The 12,402-nt window shown below is 34.4% G+C and overlaps 1 protein-coding gene across 5 annotated transcripts in view; it reads right to left on the minus strand.

Moving 5' to 3' along the window:
* Positions 1–12,089, minus strand: part of LOC126828647 (segment polarity protein dishevelled homolog DVL-3) — a 66,123-nt gene extending 54,034 nt beyond the window's left edge. For all 5 annotated transcript variants that reach the window (XM_050558543.2, XM_050558541.2, XM_050558542.2 and 2 more), the window contains exons 1-2: positions 11,815–12,089; positions 8,968–9,037 (exon numbers count right to left, since the gene is read on the minus strand). In XM_050558543.2, the coding sequence (XP_050414500.1) occupies positions 8,968–9,037; positions 11,815–11,975 (231 nt within the window). In that variant the 5' untranslated portion in view covers positions 11,976–12,089. The remainder of the gene's footprint in view (positions 1–8,967; positions 9,038–11,814) is intronic.
* Positions 12,090–12,402: the final 313 nt, after the last annotated feature.

Genomic DNA, 12,402 nt, shown 5'->3' on the forward strand with positions numbered 1-12,402 from the left:
AGTTTCTCGCGTCTGGTTATTCCAGTCAACATCCATATTATTTATTGCGCATGCTCTCCAAATAAGAACATAATATCACCGTTTGACATGACTTGTGGAATATGTCTAGCCTCATTCTTTGAGCACCTTGTTACAAATGGCACTGAAATGCATTATGGTATACGATTCGTGTACCAATGGTAAAATGTTTATTTTGTCTTAAATATTGGATATCAGAAGCCCATCTTTTGCAGGTAAGATCACAACACCAATGCTGATTTAAATTGCAAAAAATTTTGTGTTTTCAATGTCGAAGATTTTGGATGATATTGAGTTAGGGACTTACAATGTAGCTACTTTAACCCAGCGACCAATTTCTCTTCCATAGATCTTTGTTAGTGTTATATTTGTATTGAAGTCAGATTAAATTTTATTACAAAGACGTAAAAAACTCCTCTATCAGAATAAAATTGTTTTGAAGGAAGAAGATTTTTTTATCTGAAGCCTGCAAGCTTCAGGAATCAAAGACTGAAGGAGACAATTCTTGACTTGAAGCCAAAACATTAAAGTTTGTGAAGCAGAAATATTGTAAGTTAGTGAAATAAGATAAGAAAAACATTAACTGTATCCATGTAGCCCTTACAGTGAGTATTATACAATAGAAATGAACTACATTCTCTAAATTCTATCCTAGTCAACCAATCTTTGTGGCATTGAATCTGGACATTCTAGTCTTTCAACTTATTAACTGCATCCATGTACACAATATGATACAACTCACCAAATATTTCTACGTCATCACCCACGAATGTAGGGCGAAAGTTATTTTTAGTCTTTCTCTCCCTTTCCCTTTTTCCCCCTTTTGCATGGCGATTTTTGTTGACTTTTTGGTGTAGAATTGAAGAAAAGGGTTTGAAAATACATTTTCTGCCAGGTTTTGGTGAATATTCATGATTTTGAGGTGAAGGATACAAGAGTTGTGAGGTTGGTTAGGCTGAAATGTAGGGCCCAAAATTGCATGTTTACTTGTCTCTACTTCCAGCTTGTTTATCTCAAGTTTTCCATGGTGAACCTCATACGTGCTTTTGGGCAAGAGTTTGCCACATGTTGCTTCATCTGTGGTAGAAAGCGTTCTACCTAACGAAAATTTGGGAAAAAGTTAGAGCCGGTCTAAGAGACGAGAATTAACATTAAAGTCAATGGGGAAATCATTAGTGATCTGTGGCCAATAGAGATAAACTATATTTTGTAAAACCTATCCTAGTCAGTCAGTTTTTGTGGAAATGAATCTGGACATTCTAGTCTTTCAACATATTAACTGTATCCATGTACACAATAGAAATAAACTATATTTTGTAAATCCTATCCTAGTCTTTCAACCCATTTTCTGTATCTGTGTACATGTAGCCTTACAGTGAGAGTATACAATATAAATAAATGAACTACATTCTCTTAATCCTATCCTAGTCAGTCAATCTTGGTGGATTTGAGTGGGTAAATTCTAGTCTTTCAACTCATCACTGACAAAAATGTCTTATTATCTGGCCGAAATGACAGAATTTACTTGGATACAGACAGAGGTCTTGACCAATATTCTCAATGTCAATTGAACTCTGACTGGCAAAATTACCCATTACGTGAGATCCCTGTCATTAGGTCGGGATTAAGACCTGTAGAGACCCTGATAACAGATAAAATTATGGGGACGCCATACGTTATATATGTAATTCAAAATAAAGATGCTTAAATTAAAATAACTGGAAAAAAATGAGCCCTGGTCTCCCCAGTTCCTCTTCTGGCCTGAAACTCATGCTTATTTTGCTAAATATTTTATCCCAGGCTGCACACTGAACTCTGACTTAAAAGTTTTAACGATACAAAATGTTTTCATAATTAAAAGACAGTGAAGTCAACTTTAAAAATTTATATTACGATTATTTTAACATTAGTTTGTAACAAGAATGGAATAGGTTAATGTTACATCAGCCAAATACTTGTAATGGTATTTTGATATACATGTAATAATACGTTAATATTTATTTCTATGTTTTTGTGTGAGTGTCCAGTGAGGGGAAGGAGACGTTTTTGTTAAGTCAAGTACATGTAAGTAAGTCAAGCCTGGACAAAAATTATCACATAACTTATGTGAAAACTAATATTTGTGACTGTCGTCTGTTTGTTTGTTTGTCTGTCTGTTTGTTCAGGGTTGGCGGTTACACTAGGGCTGTCCCAAGGCTCAAACTTGGTGTCTTGTGGACAGGAGTAGCTCAGACTGGGAAGTAAAATAGACTTGGTAGCTATGGCCTACCACTTCCAGTTTCAGAGTTATGTAACTTCCGATTCATGGCTATACCCTTGCTATACCAGGTTAACCGCTAGTATGTTATAATATATAAGTTGTGCAATAGTCTGTCTCTTCACAATATCTGTGACAGTTGTCTTATGCCCAGGCTTGATACATTTAAGTTTAAACTTAAAGATACATTATTGGAGATTTGATAAAGAGCTGGCAGTTCTCACTATAATAGTTAAACACTAGATAATGTAAAGGCAATTTGCTGAAAATTTCAGTCAAATCGTTCCACTCTGAACCGAAAATTAAGCGATTGAAATTTCGGCCTAGCTACGATCATCATTACTAAAGTCTGTACGATAAAAAACATAGTCTTGATGATCCATTTCATGATTAAATTTTGAATGGAACTCGAGCAGCGAATGGGACCATAATCCAGTAAATATCACAGGCTATCGATGCCATTGAGAGTTGATTATGGTGTGGATAGGTTAATTAATGTCTAATTAATAACTTAGATAACATTTCAGGCCTAAAGAAAGACCTGCATTGGCAGATTTAGCTCTTGCATAATGTATGTTTAACAAAATCTGTGACAGTTGCCTTGTGTCCAGGTTTGAGGTAAGTCTATGTTTTTATTGTCCATTTCCATTTGTTTTCATGAGATTCCAACATGTATCTGTTTATATTACAAGCCAGTTGGTCGGTATGCCAACAGCCATGAGTCAACAATTATTACACTAGTGTATAAAGATGGAGAGAAGCCCCAAGTACTCTGTGTTGATTACTCCACCAACCAGATCAAAGTCATTTCACCCTTTAAAAACAGACAACAGTTTATCGGTAAAAGAAATCTGATCCCTAGCTAGATTTTCTCTCCAATATTCTAACATCCTTCACTCATTCAATCTCCTGACTTCAGTTTACTTAAAGACCTTATAACCTCTTAATCATTCATTCACTGAACAATTTGGAAGGTTTTTTTTCTACTCACTAGAAAGAATTTGGAATGGATTGCTATCAATTTGAGTGCAGATAAAGTGGGGATCAAGAGGAGGTGGGGAGGGGTGGAAGGAAAATGGGACAGCTGTGTTTCCCCTTTTGATTGGCTATTTCATTTTTTTTTTTTTTTTACAAAAGGAATAATTCTAATAAAAGTAGTTATAAAACATCCATAAAAGAAAGCCTACAAAGTTAAATGCTACATGTATATGAATTATTTTTTAACCATTCTAAGTAGATTAGAACACTACAATTTGACAAATCTGTAAACACTTATAACTCACAAAGAACCAAGTAATTTGACTGAAGTTTTGAATATATTAATTTTGTATTATCTATGTTTGAACTTTTATACTATGAAAGATATACAGGTCACAATTCTATGGAAAACAATTACTGCTTATTACTGAGCGACGTTTCTACTAGGCTTCTCTAATCATTATCAAGCTATGATAAAAAATGAAAATATAACAAGACAATATATACATGTACACAACAATACTTAGTTAATGCTGACCAATCAGAGACACCCTCCAAATTACCTTGAAGTGAACCTAACTTAATTTATTAAAATAATGTAATTTTTTTTTTAAATCTTACAGAATGCATCTTTAATTACAGAGTTCAAGACCACACACAAGTACTTTTATAAAAGAAATATTATCCAAAAATTATTCAAATCATTTATTTAAAGGAGTTAAATCGCTAATATTTGGGACCTAGAAATTGACCCAAATGGGTCGCAACACATATAATAATGTAATCTGATTGTATATAAACTGATTTACATTAAGTTGTTTCCATTTTGACTCTAATTTCAAATCAGTTATCTCCAGCGAAATACGGCATGAGTCTCGACTGAATCGCTATTTCTAGCGTCTGGTTATTCCAGTCTAATGCGCAGACTTTCAAGTTGAATATGTCTAGCCTCGTTCTTTCTGGTCACTTGTTACACATGACGCTGAAACACACTATGGTACACGATTCGTGTACCAATGGTAAAATGTTTATGTTATCTTAAATATTGGATATCAGAAGCCTACCTTTTCCCGGTAAGATCACAACATCAATGTTGATTTGAATTGACAAATAATTCGTGTTTTTAACTTGTAAGACTTTGGATGATATTGAGTTAGAGACTTAGTTACTTTAACTTCCGTTACATGTACATGTATTTAAAGTTTATATTGGTCAGAACTGATTTCAAACTGCTATATTTTAACTGTGTTCGACAAGCCAACAGTGGGACTGACGTTCCCATCTGCAATCCCAAAATTAATAGAAGACACATACATGTACTAATTAATTGAACATTTATCGAGCAATCAAACTGATTCTCTATTCTTAGTGTAAGCAGAAAATGTTCAGCATCAAACTCCGTTGTTTTGAAGTACATGTACATGTACCTGGTAGTGAAACTTACACTAAGTTTCATCACTCTCTATCAGATAGTATCAAAGTTATCTTGTCCCAAAGCATCAACCAATGAAATTTCTTAGCTCTGCTTAGCTTTAACAGATAATGTTAATCATTGAACTCAAGTCAAGACATTCACCTCATGAACATCAACATCAGCATCAATTAAAATCAGAGTTACACTGTATATTCCAAAGCCTTGCACAATTAAAATGCTTATCACTACTTAGCCTGAGCAGAAAATTTTCATTATTGAAATTAGTCAAGGTATTGATTTAATGAAGCTATACACAAAGTTTCACCACTCTCACTTAATTAGAATCAAATGGAACAGAATGGCAACTAACAATTTGGATTGGAAACTAAATCTATGTCACATATAATTTTTCTGATTCACAAATGGATATGCATAGTGAAGAACAGATATACATGTATATGAAAAACCTATGAATTTTTTTTATTTTTTTTATCGAAATTTGATACTTTCAAGTAAAGTATTTGCCTCTAAATGTTACATGTGCATGTAGCTACACATACATGTATAAATGTATATGATTGTACCAATAACATGAATAGTATTGACTTGAATTGCTAAATTAATATCAAATCTTCTTGAAATACATGTAATAATAGGAAAACCAGAACTTGATGATCTCCAATAAAACCCTACTTCCACTGACAATTACCAAGGCCCTTTATTACTCCTTGTCAGGTACAAACGGTGAATCGAAACCCCACCAGTTGACTCAATGATAGACCGTATGATACAGCGCACATGTGCAACCCATTTGGCCATCCAACCCCCCCCCTAGGGGCTCGAACATAGGACCTCCAGGTTAGCGAGCCAACAAGCCACTGAGGCTCCCTCCTCCCTAAAACCATCAATAACTGACCTATTATTCACAACAAAATGTACATGTACATGTAGCCTTTTTTTCTTCATTTCCCAAGTATCATTATCAATATTTCCACAAATAAACTGTTGAGTAGGCCAGGAAATGAGTGACACCACTTCACCTGTCACATGTTAATATATCATTACAGTGACAAGTGATAGCAATGTTTCTCTTTTATTATGGTAATCTACAAGATCCCCAGATTTTATATCAAACTTGTTATATTCTTGTATCAAACTAAGTTTTCTAGTATTTTTACATACAGTTTAAAGGAGCTAAATTGGTAATATTTTGGACCTAGAAATTGGCACAAATGGGTCGCAACACATATAATAATGTAATATGAATTTATATAAACTGTTTTACATTCAATCGTGTCCGTTTTACTGTGAATTGTCAACAGTTATGTTCGGCGAAATACGCCAGAAGTCTCAACCGCAAGTCAGTTTCTAGCGTCTGGTTATTCCAGTCAACACCAATATTATTTATTGCGCATGCTCTCCATATAAGAACATGATATCACTGTTTGACATGACATGTTGAAAATGTCTAGCCTCATTCTTTGAGCACCTTGTTACAAATGGTGTGAAACACATTATGGTATACGATTCGTGTACCAATGGTAAAATGTTTATTTTGTCTTAAATATTGGATATCAGAAGCCCATCTTTTCCAGGTAAGATCACAACACCAATGCTGATTTAAATTGCAAAAAAACTTGTGTTTTCAATGTCGAAGATTTTGGATGATACTGAGTTACGGACTTAGCTACTTTAAATATACATTTTAAGACAATCTGATTAAAACACACATGCTATTTCGTTTTGTTTTTTTATAATAATAATAATAATAATTTATTTATATAGCGCCTATTATCCAGTATACATGTACTGCTCAATGGCGCTGAGTTGTCTGAAAATGATATATTGAAGTGAAGATATAAGTCTCGAGTCTCTAGTTCAAAATTTTGTTTTACTTGTCTTTACTACACTAGGATCTGGAAGAGTTGTTATATAACCTGCGTTCTGGTTGACGTGAGGGATTAACCAATGAAACGGTTTGTTACAGTGAGTTCTTGGCGTGCCATGCACGGAACTGTGGGTAAACCACTAGAAACATCAACGCCGTTTGATTAATCAATGTCTGATGTCATAGGGTCAAAAGCCGCTCGTATGACCCCGGGCGCAACCCTCCATGACAACCAGTCACATCTTCAAGTAGTATAGGCCATTGAAAGTATAAATAAAACGAAATGAAATATAGATCTGTATTTTAATCAGAACGATTTTAAGACAAATTACACACATATTTTCACACCAAAAGGCACATACATGTATATATAAAGGGCACATGTATGCGTATAAATGGGCACATGAATGCATATAAAGCCAAAAAATGGACGCAAAATAGATTAGGATCATTTCGGGGTTTTTTTTAAAATTTTTTAGTTATATTAAAGATACATTCCTGCGTACAAACTGGGTGACTTAATGGTATGTATGGACTAAAAACATATTCAAACTAATTAATTTGTCATAATTTTGCTTCAAATCCTTCTCAAACATTGTAATTGCGAAGGAATGCCCTGCTATAAAAACTCGATAAAACCAGGTCATGTTTACTTCACGTGACTTAACTCTCTTGGAAGTCAGAGGAGAATTCATTGCATACATAAGATGATGTTGTCTTTAATGGCTTACTATTTATTACAAAAATCGAATCCTAATTAAATTCTTGGATTATCCACTACCCGCGTCTTTTTCCATCATTTTTATCTCAGAATGTGTTGTACCTGTACGTCTAACTCTTCATAAAGTTTATCAACTTGTACATCAAGTGCTCAATGTTCGCATGTGACCTTTGACATCATGCGTGCAGGAACCATTACATTTTTGTCCTGTATACGCTCCATGAGTGTTTTCGGGGAATCCAGTATTTTTCTAGTAAGATTGGATATCTCTACTTTCCATATATATACCAAAATTGCCATACTTTTATTGGAAATAACCACCCGATAAATACTTTTCTGGGAACCCAACTTTAAATTAGATTTAGTAGATCTACGGTAGCCTATAATATTATGTGTGAAAATCTTCAATTATCTCAAATTTCATGCCAAGTTGTATCGTCGTCGGTATAGATTGGTGGATGGAGTTCTTAGATAATTGTTTAAAATAAATCAGAGGCTATATTTCTGATTTAAATATTCTCTTTGGGGGCAAATGAATGCATTTTAATCATTCCATGCTAAGAAAAAAAACAATTAGCATATAGGGAGGCCATTTTGTTCAAGGGAAAGAACTTGCGATGAAAAATTTAAAAATCGTATCGTACTGTTGTACAAAATAGGTCTGTAATAAATCTACCTGTTCTTGTTTTAAATATTAATTGAGCAGATCCTATCTGTGTTTTTGTCCAATTGCATGCCAATATTTATTAGAATGTGTAGGGGTAAATCTATCTGAAACTTGTAGTCTTGATTTTCATGTCAGCAATCTTGCATCAACAGTACATGTATGTCATTTTTTAATAATCGTACGCTGTAGACTACATGTACTTGCCTATTCCGATCGGCAATTGCAGCCTCAAAGATGACATTTATATTCATTTATACATGTAACAACAAATTATTCAGGCATTTTCACAAATTCGGAAGGTTTAGGTTATTCTGAACAGTACATGTAGGTCGGTGAACAAAAGATTTTTCATTTTTCTTGACACTAAAAAATTTAAGAATCTGCAGGTTTTGTGATGGGTAGGTCGGGTTACCGGAAACTTAACATTCTTTGGGGGGGTGGGGGGGCTAAAGAATACATCTTCTTTGAGCAGTATTTAGCACTTGACACACATAAAATAAACAAAATTAATATGGAACACAATTATTATTTTAATTAAAGGCAGGCATGTGTAAAAGGCATGTGTTAAAGGGCAGTTGTAAAAAAACGGAAACAGAATTAACTAATGCAAGCAAGAAATATGTTGATTGATTATACAATTAATGTTAAAATGGCAGTTCCAGATTTCTCAAGTGGCTTTCAGTTTGTCAGAAAATTAAAATCCAAATATTGAGCTCATCGCTAGATTTACATGTAGTTTACGCATTACGACACTCATTAAAGGCCTTTGCATATTTCATATTTATTTTATGAGTTCAGAAATTCTTATAAGTGATGGAACCTGCAGAAAATCACATTGAAATGTAAAGACTAATACACATGTATCATTTGCGAGATTTCAATTCTGGAATTTTCAATCAATTACATGTACAAGTATCTCCTAATTGTGCTGTATTCCTATACTGTTTATTCAAGGCTGAGTTGTGCAGTTCTTCTGTTAAAGCACATAATATGACAAGATAAAGGAAAGGTAACTCTGACTTACCCAAGATACAACTCGACCGTTAAAACACGGTAATCTGGCATCATCGTCTATTATTTCTTCTTTGACAACCCTGAAATAATTACAATACATTATTATAATATACATGCTAGAAATAGAGTTGTCGTCTCAAATTAGATTGTGGCATGGCTCGTACATATATAAATAGTCAAAACTACTGTAAAGACTCAAGATTGTTTTTATGTAACACATCACATTGAATCGAGGAACAAGTTGCACAATCTTGAACACCCTAATTGTCTAAGAGAGGGAGAGAGAGAGAGAAATGGGGTTTAACGTCCACTCCACACAAACTTTGACATTTCGGGACTAAATGATTTCAACAAAAATGTTATCTACCGGTAAATATAAGTCTGACAAGATGCATGTGAGTTTATTAAATGGCTGTGACAACATAATTAAAATTATTTAATAAAGAAGTCACAAGATTAATTATCTTAATAAATTAATATATATACAGAATACTCAGCTTTAATACAGGTGTCATTAGAGCCATTTATTTTAATACAGGTGTCATTAGAGCCAGTTATTTTAATACAGGTGTCATTAGAGCCAGTTATTTTAATACAGGTGTCATTAGAGCCAGTTATTTTAATACTGTACATGTGTCATTAGTGCCAGTTATTTTTTAATGCCACAACGCAGCCAATTACGGTAAGCGATTCTTTGTCACAGTCTCAGTCCCCTGAAAGTTCCGATGCATCCTTGTTAAAGAGGCATTATGGGAGATTTGATAATAACTAATAACTATAATAACTAATAACTATAATAACTAATAACTATAATAACTAAAAATTAGAATATGCTGAAAAATTCAAATTGCTCCACTATGAACCGAGATATTAGCGATTGAATTTTAGGCTTAGCCTCGATCATCATTACTAAAGTCGTTACGATAAAAAAAACAGTCTTGATTATCCATTTTGACGTTAAATCATCCATCACAATATGTATTCAAATCCAGTAAATAACGCAGGCTAGCGATGGCATCGAGAGTTCTTTATGGTCTGTATAAGTAAATAATTTAGATAACATTTCAGGCCTAAAGAAAGACCTGCAATAGGCAGATTTAGCTCTTGCATAATGTATGTTTAAGCTGCATCTGAAACAAATTTATAATAATCCTCTTTTCAAAGATGAATTTTACAATTCAAATACATATAAACAAGTTTGAATTAGTCCGCCATTACCAGCCTACAGCTTGCAGTCATTTGTTTATATTTTTGAATCACAAAATTCCACTTGTAAATAGTGTTTGGACTATCATAAATTTGTGTCAGATGTGGTGAGAAATGATTCCTTTTGACAAAAAAAGAAGAATTACAGTGGAAAATAGAAGGTACATGTACAAAGGTCTCCAAGAGAGCTGTAGAACAGAGGTGGCTGGGGTGGGGAGACTAGAACAGAGGTAAGGGTTGAGATGCATTCATTAATTTCATTTGGTAGCTTAATAAGGACGAAGAGGAAGGGTTCAAGGACTGACAAGAAGGGTCAGCGCAGCAGTTTGCATACTGACAGTAAGGGTTTGAGGACGACTGGAAGGGTTCGGGGACAGACAGTAAGGGTTTTAGGACAATAGGAAGGGTCTGCGGACTGACATGACGGGTTCGAGGATTAGGTACATGTAAGTGAGGTTTCCAAAAATTCTTCATCAAATTAGAGTCAAGTTTTCTTTACATTCACAGTGCTAACGTGTATACAACAGTCCTTCACATTCATAAAATTGTGCGAGAGCGCTAAAAAGCTATTGCCAATTGCAAAAATGAGAAAAGAGCTCACGTAAAAACCTCTTCTTAATTATATTGCTAGAGTAATTCTACATTTTCTTGAATTAAGGAGACCCAAATGGTATTTATGCTTTAGTCTTGTTTAATATTTGGTGAATATGGTAGCGTCAGAATTATCATCCTGGAAACTGATAGCTCGAACGGATGCAAGTTAAAAATAAACAAAAACTGAAAGTAGTTTATTAATCTCAGTATTTAGGAGAGTGATTTAGCTAATTTGCAGGAGTCTTTAATGAGACCAGCGAAGAAAAGTCAAGGTGCGTCAAAAAGTGCAACCTAAATGTGAAGGGCTGGTATACAAGACCTCAGTTTTTGTCTCATCCCAACCATCGCGAAACTGTTCATTACCAGGCTTTCCATCCTGCACCACTGGCATGGGGGAAACCATGCACCTTCCGCACCATCACCGTGATTGAACTCGAGACCCTCAGGTTAGCGAGACGGCGCCATTCTGAACCACAAACTGTTTTATATCTATGCTTCAATGAGCAGGAGAAGCAACAAATATTTTCAGAGTTGTGTAGCTTGAATATTTTAGATGTTTCATATCCTGTGACAGATGTCAGCCACAAAAATCTTTTCTCTATGAAGATCATTTTGACCACCAGATATTCGTAACATTATGTGGCTTCATGTGTATGTCATATTAAACGTTTGAAACAGGATGAAAATGTCTGATTTCTTAATATGAATAACCCAATGTCATTACATGTACATGTAATCTAACATGTTAGTGTAAGAACAAGAGTAATATAAAAAGTTCCAATATTAGCTGCTACTGGATCTATCTCCAGGCAAAGATCTAGATTACTATTAGAACTCCATCCATAGCAATGGCATCATGCATGGCTTCAGTCTCAATTATTCCAGGTTCTGAATCACTTCGGTAATCGTGCAATATCTCACTTATTGCCCGGTCACTATTACACATTGTTTACATTTCATGCATTGTATTGACAATAAACATCATTTATAAGGCATGCACTTGGCAACATTGTGTATAATTCAAGCTGATATTCCATAGTAGATTATTGAAACTTACCCAAAATCATCATCCATTGACTTGAAGAAGAATTTGTAGTTAGGGCGGTTGAGAGCATTTTTAAAATCCCCTAACGTAACAAGGTCTGCATGAATAGGGAGCTTGATTAAATATGGTGTATCCTCATCGTCAATATGATATATAATTTTCGTCTCCCCCATGGCGGAGGAAGCCGATAAACGAACTTAAACTCCCTCAATATCTGCCTTGAGAGTTGAACGAATATCAAAATGGCTACCGTATAATTTCCCCGCTGTCGACCGACCACTGTCAAATCGAGGCTCGTCTGGAACACTGATATCTCGAATACAAGAATTTTTCACTGTTACAAAAACATCCAAATCAACCGTGCCGTTCTAAACATCGGCCATCAGAGTTATTTTGCAAGTTTTTAGAATAATTTTGTGAGTATTGATAGTCATTATCTCTAAATGTGTTTTTTTTTAGCAATTATTGTCCTAAATACAAGGTACCCGCTTGAGCCACTAAAAATTAGTAATTCAGCTTCGCCCTTATGTTCAGCTAAGATTTGAGACAATAAGGCCAATAATGCATATTTTTAGTAATTATTTTATTTTCACACGTTAT

Source organism: Patella vulgata, chromosome 7 (genome assembly GCF_932274485.2).
Source record: "Patella vulgata chromosome 7, xgPatVulg1.2, whole genome shotgun sequence".
NCBI lineage: Eukaryota > Metazoa > Mollusca > Gastropoda > Patellidae > Patella > Patella vulgata.